Source organism: Chlorocebus sabaeus, chromosome 23 (assembly GCF_047675955.1).
Source record: "Chlorocebus sabaeus isolate Y175 chromosome 23, mChlSab1.0.hap1, whole genome shotgun sequence".
NCBI lineage: Eukaryota > Metazoa > Chordata > Mammalia > Primates > Cercopithecidae > Chlorocebus > Chlorocebus sabaeus.
In genome coordinates, this window is record NC_132926.1 from 41,632,030 (window position 1) to 41,646,504 (window position 14,475).

General features: G+C 44.1%; 1 protein-coding gene across 14 annotated transcripts in view; it reads right to left on the bottom strand.

The window, feature by feature from the left end:
• Positions 1-312: 312 nt before the first annotated feature.
• Positions 313-14,475, bottom strand: part of ANKHD1 (ankyrin repeat and KH domain containing 1) — a 136,552-nt gene continuing 122,389 nt past the window's right edge. For 6 of the 14 annotated variants that reach the window (XM_008014672.3, XM_008014681.3, XM_008014670.3 and 3 more), the window contains 6 exons: positions 13,174-13,425; positions 12,507-12,682; positions 11,684-11,848; positions 8,153-8,262; positions 808-978; positions 313-658 (listed from right to left, as the gene is read on the bottom strand). In XM_008014672.3, the coding sequence (XP_008012863.1) occupies positions 655-658; positions 808-978; positions 8,153-8,262; positions 11,684-11,848; positions 12,507-12,682; positions 13,174-13,425 (878 nt within the window). In that variant the 3' untranslated portion in view covers positions 313-654. Of the gene's footprint in view, positions 659-807; positions 979-8,152; positions 8,263-10,919; positions 11,409-11,683; positions 11,849-12,506; positions 12,683-13,173; positions 13,426-14,475 lie in introns of those variants that run through there. The other 8 variants (XM_008014673.3, XM_008014676.3, XM_008014671.3 and 5 more) reach the window with 3 other exon arrangements.

A 14,475-nucleotide genomic window follows, 5' to 3' on the forward strand; every position in this document is an offset into this window, starting at 1 on the left:
GCCCCTGTTTTCCAAGAGTCCTGCTTTGGAATGGATAGGGGAGGGGTTGCTGGGCAGGGTCCTGGTTCCAGGAAGGCTGCTTCCTGGAAAGACAGGAACAGCCCTAGGCAGCGGCCAAGCTATCGCTGTTTATGGTTTGGAGGCTCATGTAACCTGCCACTGTAGTATGCCTCAGGTTCTAATTGCTGCTGGAAGTGGGCCTGGTGGGAACTGGGAATGGATCTGAGGCCTCTGAGCTTAACCAGGCCTGCCGGGGCCCTCAGCTGTGTGGCTGAGATGAGAAAATAAGCATTGAGAACACTGGAGCCAAGGCATTTCTTTGAATGTTTACTAAGCAGCCAGAAGGTGACTTACTCCATTCCCCAGTTCCAGCCCCTGAGCATAGAGGGTTTAGGGTTAGGAGGAGTACCACAGACCAAAGAGGAAGTAGAGTTAAGGGCTTGGCAAGTTGCCCACTCCTATCCCTGGTCTAGCTGCCTCAGAACTAAAGGAGGCCTGGAACTAACAAGTCACTCCCTTCCAGATTAGATGAGGCCAGCTGGCCTTTGGATGCCCCAGGAAGAGGTGGTGGCAGCAGTGGCATGAGGGATCCCTCTGTAACTCCACATGCTGGGTCATCTGCAACTGGATGAGATGTCCATTTCAAATTGAGCGTCATCTGGAGAGAGAAAAGGCAGGAGGACAGGTTGCTGGTCTGAGGATCTGCAGGCAGTGCAGAAACCCCTCTTGGAATTGAACCCCCACACTGTGTCACAGTGGCATTTGAACTCAAAGGCTGGGACAATTCTTAATTCCTGCTTTCCTTACCGGGTATCTCTTCCTCTGTCTCCTGCTCCTTCAGCTCCTCCAGCTTGGAGAGTGGGGCTGTTGGAGGAGTTGTGACCCTGGGAATCTGAGGGAGGCAGCAGGGGGGTGTCTGGGCAATGGGTGAGTTCTTGCACTCCAGCAGGAACTTTCGGTCGTAGATGATCCTGGTGCCTGTCAAGGGGTTGGGACTGAGGTAAGAGTCAGGAGCTTGGGTACAGAGGTGACTGGGGTCCCAGACTCAGGCCTTTTGGGGCCTGGACATGAGGGTGGTGTTGAATTTCCCTGTGTATCAAAGGACATCTGCTCCGAAGCCCAGCTAGGTTCTCAGCAGACAAGCTTTCATAGTGCTTAAAATCTTCCAGACCTAACCAAGATGTGGGTATAAAGCAAGTGGGGCATCCCAGCTGGTATAGGCAGGGGCTTTATGTTTGGGGGAACTTCAGATCTTGGCTCTAAGAGGAATACCAAACTTGGAGTTCAGGTACTTCATGCTGCTCCTCTACCACTCTGAAACCTCCTTGCTTTGGTCTCACCAGTGAAGGTGAGACCTAGACTAACAGCCTCAGGTGATTCAAGAAATGAAATAGTTGTGAAGGGTTCCACCCAGTGCTGTCACCTGGGCTATGTCCTACAGGGAGGAGAAACAGTACTGTTCTAATCCTGACCCCTCCCAGGTCCTATAAGGTTCATACTAGCTCAGAGGAACTTGGCCACATAATGTCCTCAAAGGGCCCTGCCCTGTTCCTCCCCTCCACTTCCACGTGGCATGAATCCCTGGGTTGGAAGCCCAGCAGCTCGTGATCCCAGGCTGCTCGCCCAACCAAACAGACGCCAGCCAGCAACACATAAATGGAGCAACTGCCCCAACTGTTCTAGCCATTGCACTTCTCAAGACCCAGTATTTCCAGCTGAGGTCACGCTCAGTAGGGGGCCCTGGCCCCTATTCCTAGGAAGCAAAGTCGTGAGGGGTAAGGTGCACATGTAAGGCACCAAGAACCCAGGCCACAATGAAGGATTACAGCCCAAACACACGGAAGTTAGGCTCATGGCCTCGTTGCATCACTTAGAAGTTTTTGGGAACTGAGCTTCCGCTCCAAACATTCTCCCCCAAAGCTACCTGTAGAGGGGCCTGCAGACAAGTCCTAGGCCTGTCCCTCCCCTACCCCCGACCCGCAACAACAAGCACACGCTAATATGCCCACAGCCTGTGGACCCCTGCCCGGCCCGCTGACCTCCCGGGGTAGTGGCGTATAGCGTGCCCCCCGGCGTGGTGCTGTAGCAGTCGGGCAGCTGGTCCCGGCCCCAGGGAATCGGGCAGCTAGTGGACGTTGACATAGCGAGCGGGGAGGGGCAGCAAAGTAACCGCCTGGCGTTGAGGTCGAGGGGCGCAGCTCTGAGTCTGAGGCGGACTCAACCGACCACGTGCAGCTGCTGGTAACACTAGAACAACATCATGCCCAGGGCGGGCCACCCGCGGTCACAACCTGACAGTCCCGCCCTATCTGATAGGAAACCTGCCCGGTTCAGAAAAAGCTGGAAATGCGTCCAAAGTCCCAGGCCCCGCACCGGCTTCCAGTTCCTGCTGGCCCAGAGCTGGCCAACCTGCCTCTGAGTGCTGCAGCAGCTCAGCTATTTACTGTTCATAGCTGGGAGCTGGGGGCAGGTGAAGTAGGGCAAGCATTTTTATCCTGCACTAGTTCACCCATTCCTCGCCAAGTTTTGGATAGTAAAGCACTATGATTAGCCAAAGTCACACATCTTGCAGGAAGGGAAGCTGGGATTCAAATCTGACTGCATCTGATTCCAGGACTGTGCCCTTAAACCCAGCAGCATACTGCCTCCCATAAACAGTAACAGTACAAGGCCGGGTGCTCATGCCTGTAATCCCAGCACTTTGGGAGGCTAAGGCGGGTGGATTGCTTGAGCCCAGGAGTCTGAGACCAGCCTGGGCAACATGGTGAAACCTAGTCTCTACTAAAAATACAAAAGTTAGCCGGGTGTGGCAGCATACGCCTGTGGACCCAGCTACTCGGGAAGCTGAGGTAGAAGAATGGGTTGAACCCAGGGGGCGGAGGTTGCAGTGAGCGGATATCGCGTCACTGCACTCCAGCCTGGGTGACAGAGCAAGACCCTGTCTCAAAACAAAAACAGTACAGGGTGAAACATGCCTTGATGGCCTGGAGCACAGCAGGAAAGGGAAGGTCAGGGAGGGCTGGTCGTCTTTCTGAAGAAGTGGTACCTGGACTAATAAAAGGATGAGTCAAGTTTGGGGGCTACAGCTGAGGCATCACCAGTCAGGAGGCCTGCCCTTTGATCTCTCTACCAGTTAACTAAGGAAGGGCAGGGGGCTAGTGAGGAGGGCTTGGTCTTTAGTTAGCAGGAAAGAAAGGTCAAAGAGTTTGACCTTGGAGGTAAGTTTTTTTTATGTAGATATAGTGATAAGACAGGCTGGAGCGAGTTGGTGGGATTGGTGAAGATGTATATACACTGGAAATCTTGAATTCATCCAGCTGTTCTCTGTTTGGCTTCCTCAAAATCAGTACTGCCTCCACTGTCCCTTCCCCTCACCAAAAATTAAGTATAGACTACCTGACTGTACCCATTTATCAATATTCCCTCAGCTCTGGTTTCATCAGATTTCTCCTTAGGTCTGATTTCTTCACTCATTTAAGAAAATATTGCTTCTCAAACTATTTATTTTCTGAGATAGGGTTTTGCTCTGCTGCCCAGGCTGGAATGCAGTGGTGTAATCTCAGCTCACTGCAAACTCTGCCTCCTGGGCTCAGGGCATCATCCCACCTCAGCCTCCTGAGTAGCTGGGACCACAGGCGCCTGCCACCACAGTGGGCTAATTTTGGTATTTTCTGTAGAGACAAGGTTTCACCATGTTGCCCAGGCTGGTCTCAAACTCCTGAGCTCAAGTAACCTACCTGCCTCGGCCTCCCAAAGTGCTGGTATTATAAGTGTGAGCCACCACACCTGGCCAGCTTCTCAAACTTTAATGTGCATATAAATCATCTGGAGATACTGTTTTTTTTTTTTTTTTTTTTTTTTTTGAGACGGAGTCTCGCTCTGTCGCCCGGACTGGAGTGCAGTGGCCGGATCTCCGCTCACTGCAAGCTCCGCCTCCTGGGTTTACGCCATTCTCCTGCCTCAGCCTCCCGAGTAGCTGGGATTACAGACGCCCGCCACCTCGCCTGGCTAGTTTTTTTTATTTTTTAGTAGAGACGGGGTTTCACCGTGTTAGCCAGGATGGTCTCGATCTCCCGACCTCGTGATCCGCCCGTCTTGGCCTCCCAAAGTGCTGGGATCACAGGCTTGAGCCACCACGCCCGGCCGAGATATTGTTAAAATGAGAATTCTGACACAGTATTGGTCTGGGGTGAGAGTTTGGATTTTTTTTTTTTGAAACAGGGTCTCACTGTCACCCAAGCTGGAGTGTAGTGGTACAATCATGGCTCACTGCAGTCTCAACCTCCCGGGCTCAGGTGACCCTCCCACTTCAGTGTCCTGAATATCTGGGACCACAGGTGCATGCCACTGTACCTGGCTAATTTTTAAATTTTTTGTAAAGGTGGGGTTGCACTATGTTGCCCAGGCTGGTCTCAAACTCATGGGCTCAAGTGATCCTCCCACCTTGGCCTCCCAAAGTGTTGAGATTCCAGGCATGAGCCACTGAGCCCAGCCAATTGTGGTTTTTTTTTTTTTTTTTGAGATGGAGTTTCACTATTGTCGCCCAGGCTGGAGATCTTGGCTCACCACAACCTCTGCTTCCCAGGTTTAAGCGATTCTCCTGCCTCAGCCTCCAGAGTAGCTGGGATTATAGGTATGCACCACCACACCCAGCTAATTTTGTATTTTTAGTAGAGACAGGGTTTCTCCATGTTGGTCAGGCTGGTCTTGAACTCCCGACCTCAGGTGATCCACCTGCCTCGGCCTCCCAAAGTGCTAGGATTACAGGTGTGAGCCACCACACCTGGCTGATTTTTTTCTTTTTAAGATGGAGTCTTGCTCTGTCACCCAAGCTACAGTGCAGTGGCATGATCTCGGCTCACTGCAACCTCTGCCTCCTGGCTTCAAGCAATTCTCCTGCCTCAGCCTCCCGAGTAGCTGGAATTACAGGCACTCACCACCACACCTGGCTAATTTTTTGTGTTTTTAGTAGAGACCGGGTTTCACTATGTTAGCCAAGCTGCTCTCGAACTCCTGATCTCCAGTGATCTGCCTGCCTTGGCCTCCCAAAGTGCTAGAGTTACAGGCATGAGCCACCAGGCCTGGCTGCAATTGTGAATTTTTAATACAGTAATGCAAATGCTTCAGGGCCTCAGAAACACACTTCAGGTAGCAAGGGTTTGCCTATTTTATTGTCCCGAAAAGGATTTTGGGTGTCTTACAAAATGGTGCATGCCAAAATGAAGTGTCTTAGCAGTGCTGGAGGGTAAAGCTTGGGAACAGATTGCAGTGAATCATTTATAACTCACCTTTTATACAAGGTGAGAAAGTGTCTGATGGGGAATGCGAGAATAGCGTGGAGGATGGTGAGATGTGAGGGTGGAGAGTCCAGCCTAGTGAAACCAGGTGGGCAAACGGGTGGTGGCTGTGAGGATGGAGAGAAGTGGATGAGATTCAGATACACAGAGGAAGAATAAAGTGACTGATTAAGAGTGGGGTGAGAGAAAGTGTAAACTAGGATAATTTTCAGTCTTTTGGCTTGAGAGTCTTGGTGGCTAGTAGCACCAACTAATATGATAGGGAAAACAAGAAGAGCAGCATATCTTATGTGAGAGAATGAATAGTATGTGTCCAGATGGAGCACAGTAGGAAGCTAGATATACTGAAGCCATGGGGAGAACTCTGAGTTAGTGGCTCAAATTTGGGTGGTGTGAAATTCAAGAGTGTGGGGATGGGCTAGGATCGGTGGCACACACCTGTTAATTCCAGCATTTTGGGAGGCTGAGGTGGGAGGACTGCTTGAGCCCAGGAGTTCAAGACCCGGGCAATATAGCAAGACCCTATCTCCATTTATAACTAAATAAATGTGGGATGAGATCATCTGGGGAGAAGATACAGTATAGAAACCTGGGCACATCAACATTTATTTATTTAAAAGGTAGTAGAGAAAAATAATTCACCAAAAGAGACTGAGAAAGATGAGTCGGAAATAGGAGAATCAGGAGAAAAGTATCAAAGATTTTCAAGAACGGTCATTGTGGAAGTGAGGTCTTCCTTCTATTAATCTCTACCACAAAATAACAGCCGCAGTTACTACTACTATAATGACTACTGCTTGCAGCTAACTCTTCTGGAGTCACTGTGTGCTATAAGAGCTGGGGAATACGTAGCTGGCTTTAGAGAGAAAGCCAGATTCATCATCCACGCAATCTGGATGAAGAAACAAGAATTTAAATCAGAGGGTCAATACTAATTACTGGCTGGGCAAGGTGGTTCATGCTTGTAATCCCAGCACTCTGGGAGGCTGAGGCAGGCGAATCACTTGAGGTCAGGAGTTCAAGACCAGCCTGGCAAACATGGAGAAACCCTATCTCTACTAAAAATACAAAAATTAGCCAAGTGGTGGTGTGCGCCTGTAATCCCAGCTACTTGGGAGGCTGAGGTAGGAGAATTGCTTGAACTCAGGAGGCGGAGGTTGCAGTGAGGCAAGATGGCACCACTGCACTCCGGCCTAAGCAACAGAGTGAGACTCCGTCTCATTAAAAAATAAAAACCAACTAATTACCTATTAGAATATGGAAGTGTTTAAAAATACCTATGCCCAGGCCCCACCCCCAGATATCTGATTAAACCTATAAGGAAATACCAGGCCTCTGTTATCAGGCAAATTACTCTGGATTCACATTTAAGCGTTTGATTCATGATCTTCTTTTCCAAATTAGGTGTTGAAGCCCAGGGTCATGCCTTTTATTGGAGGTGGTCTTAACACACTTAAGTTTTTGATACTTAAAACCACCTTTCTCTCACCCATTGCCTAAAGGAGAGGATGGAGGCACATGAACCTGCCTGTTTGCAAATGACAAATCACTGAGGATAAATGGAAAATGCAGTATTACCAGAGCCGCTCACTATAGGGGGCAGGGTCCACTGGGAAGGCATCATAACCAGTTGTATGTCTTGGTAGAAATGCTTCTTGTTAGAGAACAAGATGTTCATTCAGAAGCTGTTTTCCTATAGGCTTGCTTGCCTTTTCTTGGATTTACAATGTGGTCAAAGGCCTTTTCGTTTTTTTTTTTCGTTAGATGAAGTCTCGCTCTTATCACCCAGGCTGGAGTGCGATGGCACGATCTCGGCTCACTGCAACCTCCGCCTCCTTGGTTCAAGTGATTCTCCTGCCTCAGCCTCCCGAGTAGCTGGGATTACAGGTGCATACCACCAAACCCGGCCAATTTTTGTATTTTTAGTAGAGACGGGGTTTCACCATGTTGGCCAAGCTGGTCTCGAACTCCTGACCTCAGGTGATCCACCCGCCTCGGCCTCCCAAAGTGCTGGGATTACAGGCATGAGCCACTGCGCCCAGCCCCAAAGGTCTTAAACAGTGGGACAGAACCACATATACTAAGTACTTCTCTCTCTGGCTTGAAATTATAATGTAGCCAGCCTTTCCCCTTTTTTTTTTTTTTTTTTTTTTTTTTTTTGAGACAGAGTCTTGCTCTGTCGCCCAGGCTGGACTGCAGTAGTGTGATCTTGGCTCACTGCAGCTTCCACCTCCTGGGTTCTAGCGATTCTCCTGCGTCAGCTTTCTGAGTAGCTGAAATTACAGGCACGTGCCACCACACCTGGCTAACTTTTTTTTTGAGATGGAGTCTGGCTCTGTCGCCTAGGCTGGAATGCAGTGGTGTGATCTCAGCTCACTGCAAGCTCCGCCTCCCGGGTTCACACCATTCTCCTGCCTCAGCTTCCGGAGTAGCTGGCACCCGCCACCACACCTGGCTAATGTTTTATATTGTTAGTAGAGATGGGGTTTCACTGTGTTAGCCAGGATTGTCTCGATCTCCTGACCTTGTGATCTGCCTGCCTCAGCCTCCCAGAGTGCTGGGATTATAGGCGTGAGCCATCATGCCCGGCCAACTTTTGTATTTTTAGTAGAGACAGGGTTTCACCATGTTGCCCAAGATGGTCTCAAACTGCTGACTTCAGGTGATCCACCCACCTCGGCCTCCCAAAGTGCTGGGATTACAAGCGTGAGCCACCATGCCCGGCCTCCCCTTCTATAAGTTAACTAAAACTGAGGATGGTTCTCTCTTGCACAGTTTTGGGATTGGGAGGAGGACTTGGCCAGAATCTACGTGAAGAGAGGGAAACCATAGTTCCAAGTCCTAAAATGTCTTACCTCTGATTAGGAGAGGCCACCATCGGCCGTCCAATTCTCTTCTTCGGTCTGGTTAGCTGAGGTGATGGGATTTCCCCTTTGAGAGCAGGGACTGAAGGAAGCAGACTGGCCTATAAAAGGGCAAGTCAGTACACTGTAGCCACAATAGGTTTAAAGGGTCTTAAAACATCAATAATTTTATTGGTAGCGGAATTTTATTACATTGAACACAAGTTGAAATAAGTGGGTCCAGAAACCTTGATAATATAGTTTCATTCCTATAGTTCCATTTCACTGGGTTTGATCTATACCTTAGCAGGATGTTTCTTCGTGACTTGAAGGCTCACTAAAGATGTGCAAGGTCTTCTACCTCCACTAAAATCTCAATACTGGCCCCCATAATAATGGCAGGATTTATTTCGATTCCTTATCAGAACCAATGCTAGGGGCTCTCTAACTTCAGCACTGTAAACAATCTAATGGCTTCTAATATTTCCATATCTTATATTCTTATTCACAAGAAGAAATCCTGTGTTAGAACTAGAAGACTCTTGAGTTCAATTTCAGATGAGAAAAGTGAAGCCCAGAAGGGTGAGATGATTTGCCTAAAGCCATAAAGCTTCAAGTGGCAGAAATGAAAATAGAATTTAGGCTCTGACTACTGTTCCACTGTACCCATGCTGTCTCCTCCCATATCCCTTATATATTTTGAAAGTAATTAAGTTCTTACCTGAGCTAGGTTTTATCCAAATGTTCAGGTTGGTAAAATAGCAGTAAAGTAGTGCCAGGAAGAGGCAGGCAGAGGAAGAAGAGATTTAGCAGGCGAAATGAGGTTGGGAGCAGGCTACTGGGATCCAAATAGTCAGAAAGAAAGGAAGGAAGTGCTGGTAAGAGGGAAGGGAGGAGCGTATCCTAAAGAACTACTCCCAACTGCACAACTGTTGTTTTCCTCCCAATTTTCCTAGGGATTCCTCATAATTATCTCCTTTCTCTTCATAAATTCTAGTTACTGACCTGAAATAAAATTTCTCATTTGGTTGTCCTCAAGGTGCGGAATATGGACTTAAGGGCTCCTCCAGACAATTCAAATGTATTGTAGACAGTTAAGATAGAATAAAACTCACCTTTTTGTCCCACTGAATAATTTATTTAGTATTATTTCTCACTAGTATATATTTCATCAAGAGTAGTTTCATTCATTTCACCAATTTTAGGTGATTTTTCTTGTTGCTGTTAATGTTAAGTGGAAACAGCAAGATATACAAGTGATCCAATGAGTCTTTTGTGTCCCACCCAACTGCCCCCACAAAGGTCAAGGGGTCCCTTAATGATACTTGATGTGGTTATCAATCACTACAGAGTAGTAGCTTCAATATAAACAAAACTTTCAAAATTCATTCAAAACACAAAATAAGACAAGCTTAATTAAGGAAGCTTTTCTCATATGTAAGGTGATATAGAAGATAAAAGAAGCAGGTATATCTGACACAGATCAAACATAGTGTGCCTGATGTGGTCCTAGCTTTAGGACCTGGGCAGAGAAAATTAAGAATTCCTGTTGGCATGAGTGTAGAAAGGTGCTGCTAACATAGTTCTGTCCCTAGTTACTACTTTTTTTCTGTGCATCCGTCTTTGCCTTGATATGAGTTTTGGCTTCTCTATCAGCTCCAAACATTTTCTTGTTTTCTTTTCTGTATTGCCTATACTGACCAGGAAAAATTCAGCTTTATTAAAACACAAGTAAGTTGATGACTATACTTTTCAGTGGGATAACTTTTCCTTCTCGGCATAGCCTATGGTTTGGCCAAAGCAGCCCATTCCAGGGTTCCTCTGTTTAGCTTGTTAAACATATTGATTCCATGCTTAGGGCCATGGAACTATTACTTAGTTATATGGAACTAAGTAAAATGTAACATGTAAAACTTACAGAATTACTCACATATTTATAAACATTACTTTATATTATATACATTATAATGTAGATAATATATAATTATATACAATATATAATAATATATAATTATATAATATGTAATATATAATATATAATAAAATGTAACATGTAACTACATGTAAAACTTACAGAATTACACATATTTATAAACATTATATTATATACATTATATACATTATAATGTATATAATATATTATATATAACATATATTATACTATATACATTATATACTATATATTATACTATATACATTATACTGTATACATTATATAATATATAATGTATATAGTATTATATATACATTATACACATTACTCGTCTGACTCAATAATACAACAGAACGATGGAAGTCACCTCCCTCTTACGTCCCAACTCATATAAAGCTTAAAATATCTATAACCGGATAAATCTTTCAGATAAAAAAGGTCAGGAAGCACAGAAGGAACCTGAAGTTGATAATTTGGGTGTCCCTACATTTGTTTAGTGTCATCTGATTTAAATCCAATTGTTCTTATTGACATTCTCAAGATCCATAGAGAAGAAACCTATCAGTGGCCTATCTGCTAGCTAAAGTCAGATAAGACACATTGACAGAGCTTGAAACTTTCTCATATGTTAAAGGATATAGAGGACAACAAGGGAACAAAGAATGTTTAACACAGAATAAATAGGTAAATAGTCTTAAAAGTGCTTTTTCAAGGCAGTCTAAGAAGGGACTCAAGTGTTAAATGTGAGAAGCCTGTTACAAATATAGTATTAACCATCTGGTTCAATATAATGTGGATTGGGTGGTACCTGCATGACCACTGAAAGGATCACACCCCACTTCTAAAGACTGTTCATCTTTTTATTGAATATTCTGGTAAATATTTCACATTAATACAGGCTACATTACGTAGAGCCACTATATGACAAGAAATTTACTCAACTTTTCCTTTTAAGTATGTAAACAATTATACATGTATTTATCACCCTAAAAGGTTGAAACATGTAATCAACTAATTCTCTTCTGCATACAAGTAGTATTCAGTATGTTTAGCCAAAAGCACTAAGGTCATATGATCTTAAGTTCAAAATGGCTAAACTAACCAGAGAACATAACCAGGTGGATAGGAAATCAATTTGTTCTTATACAATGGGCAATCAAATTTCCATTGCTAAAGCCTCAGAGAAAATTTCTTAGGCACATTAAAAAAAATCCCCATGGTTCTTCCAAGGTCATAGGTTTCTTAAACAAGGCTAAAGAGTAAAGACCTTCTAACTTAGTTGACATATTTGAGATGCATGTTTCCAATATGAGGTGCCCACGTGCCAGGCCAAATCTGAAAAGGGGGAGGAAAAATTGGAATTTCTAATTAGGAATCTTTAGACAGTTACAAAATGAATATATAAATGCAATGGCAATTCACTGTTTCTGCCTAGGAAGAATACACATATATGAAATAAAGTGTTCAGTAGCATCATCTTGATATTGAAAAAGCAATCCAGATCGAAATGGTCAATTATGACTTTTGATATTCAGTACTTATACTTCTCACAAAACAAAAAGAATGATGTGATAAATCTAAAAAATAAAAGAGCATTAAGCCCATTTTACCTGCTGGGCATCAGTGCATTCAGTTGAATTTTGGATAACTTTTATCATAGGGTTCCAAGCAGGATCTGGGTTGTGAAGTCCATTAAACAGAGGGCCTCCTGGAACATCAGCAAGCTGAGGATGAGAGGGTATTATGGTGCCTCCATACATGGAAATTGGCAGACCCTAAAACAGCAGGAAAAAAGATTTAATCATAAAATTACTATAAATCATAAAATTACTATAAATCCCATAATAGCAGCTTAGACTTCTCTAATTTTCCTCATTTAAAGAACTCCAAAAAATCCTATAAGTACAGTATGGCAGTGTTGAGAAAACAAAATGTTTATCTGCATCTGCAAGGCTTTTCAACAAAAAAGAAGAGAGAGAAAAAAACTAAATCCAACATGAAATCATCAGGAAATTTCTCATATTTGATAAAAATAACCTCAACTAACTTTCCCATATTTTAGTATCATGAATAAGCTTAAGCTAAGAAGAAAATGGGAACTCCACATGATTGCTTGCCGACATAAAGCTGTCAGAGCAGACAAGAAAGCATTAGTGAACTCATGGCCAGCTTTTAAGATGGGTAGAGGCCTCTCCCAAAGCTGCAGCAGAACACAAACTGGCAAAACCCAAATCCCTCAGGTGTTTTTGGGGGATGGGGATATCTTCAGGACGAACTACTGTGGACAATGCTATGCACTCTTGAAATTGAGCAAAAGATCTAGCAAAGCCACAGAAACAAAAGAGAGCATTATTTCAATACAAAGTATTCCTTAACATGACTACATTGGCTGACAAAGTGTCAAACAAGTTACAGTGATGTTTGTCAACTCACTTTAGAAAAATCCACAAAACCGCTTGCCATAGGCTGATGAAAAATGTTAGAGGGGGCTACCATTCCAGAATCATCTCTCTCCATTGGTTGATGTTGGGAGAATGTGCTTGGGTCTGATAATTGTTGATGCATTGGATGGTTCCCCATCACAGATTGCGACCAACCTGATAAGCCTTCTGGAAAGGATAATTGAAAACAAAGTTTTATATTTATTTGGATAAAACAACAAAACATTACCACTGTTATTACCAAACGTTACCAAATGTTATTGAAATCTTTCCTCTGAAGAGCTCAAAGCATATTTATCACAGTCCTGCTAGCCAAAGAAACCAGTTCCTGAAAAACTAGGTAAAGTCCTCTGAATACTCCACTTTACCCTGTCTTTCAAAAGATTAAGTGCTGTCTGAAAGAACTCAAATGATTACTTAAGAGAGAAAGGACACACACTTTGAATCTTTTGTTTCTGATCAACTCTATGTATTACCTCAACCAATATTCCAGACTCTGAAATTGAATTAACTCCTCAAAGACATAAACACCCTTCCCTAATTGAGTGTTAAACAAAGGAACTAAGTTTTTTTGTTGTTTTTCTAAGGAACTAAGTTTTACTGGCAAACCTACAACTTACTTAAGATATCCCTCCAGAGAGAGAGCAAGGCAATTGTACCTGACACAGCATTGACGCCAAATGACCAGATTCCACTGTGTCCAACGGGAGCGACAAAACTGGTCCCCACCGGGGCTTGTGCAACAGACCCTCCTTGCCGAATTCGGGCCAGTCTCTCTGTTCCAATTGGGGGAGGTATCTTTCGATCCTGACTGGCACTGACTCCTTTTGGTTGGCCCAATGTTGGTGGGGCAGAAGTGGCTGAAAGAGGTGAAGATGATTCCGAAGAAACAGATGGAATAGGAGAGTCACCTGGTGGCAAAATATTTCTCTATTGTTTTATTACATATAAAAACTATAAGAATATGAGAAACCTTGTTGGAAAGATCTATTCCACAACATAGGTTCTGTAAAGAAATTTTCATTTTAAAAGAACATTCAAATAAAATATAATTTCTATAAACATTATCCTATGCTACTTCTGCCTATAATAAGTATACAATAGTCTAAAAAATGTTTTCCCAACTGAACTAAACAATGCTAGAAAGGAAGCAGGACACAATTGCTTTTATTCTAGCTCTAAATAATCTTCTCAAAACATTATTGTCACTTTTTTTTTTTTGAGACAGAGTTTCGCTCTTGCTGCCCATGCTGGAGTGCAATGGTGTGATCTCGGCTCACCACAACCTCTGCCTCCTGGGTTCAAGCGATTCTCCTGCCTCAGCCTCCCGGGTAGCTAGGATTACAGGCGTGCACCACCTCACCCAGCTAATTTTGTATTTTCAGTAGAGACGGGGTTTCTCCATGTTGGTCAGGCTGGTCTCGAACTGCTGACCTCAGGTGATCTGCCCGTCTCAGCCTCCCAAAGTGCTGGGATCACAGATGTGTGCCACCGCGCCCGGCCACATTTTAAAATTAACTTAAATGTGGCAATATTTGCACAGTACCTAGCATATTTTCTAGAAAACATCTGTGACCCTTTATACCTGTTAGTCTTTTCTTTGTTCCCCTTCTACAGCCCTTTTTTTTTTCTTTAAGGAAATAAGGTCAAATGTTAGCAAAGCATTATATGATTTTGATTCACAGCTTTGCTTCTTAATGGAACTCTTGGGTGATTTGGGTAATTTTCCTTGTCAAAAAAGTCAACACTGACTACCTCATGATGCTCATTTAAAAAAAAAAATCCAATTCTGTTCAATTCCACATACTTCATCTGTTCTAAACATTGAAATAAACAGAACAAAGGGGCCAGGCAGGTGGCTCACGCCTGTAATCTCAGCACTTTGGGAGGCTGAGGCAGGCGGATCACCCAAGGTTAGGAGTTTGAGACCAGCCTGGCCAATATAGTGAAACCCTGTCTCT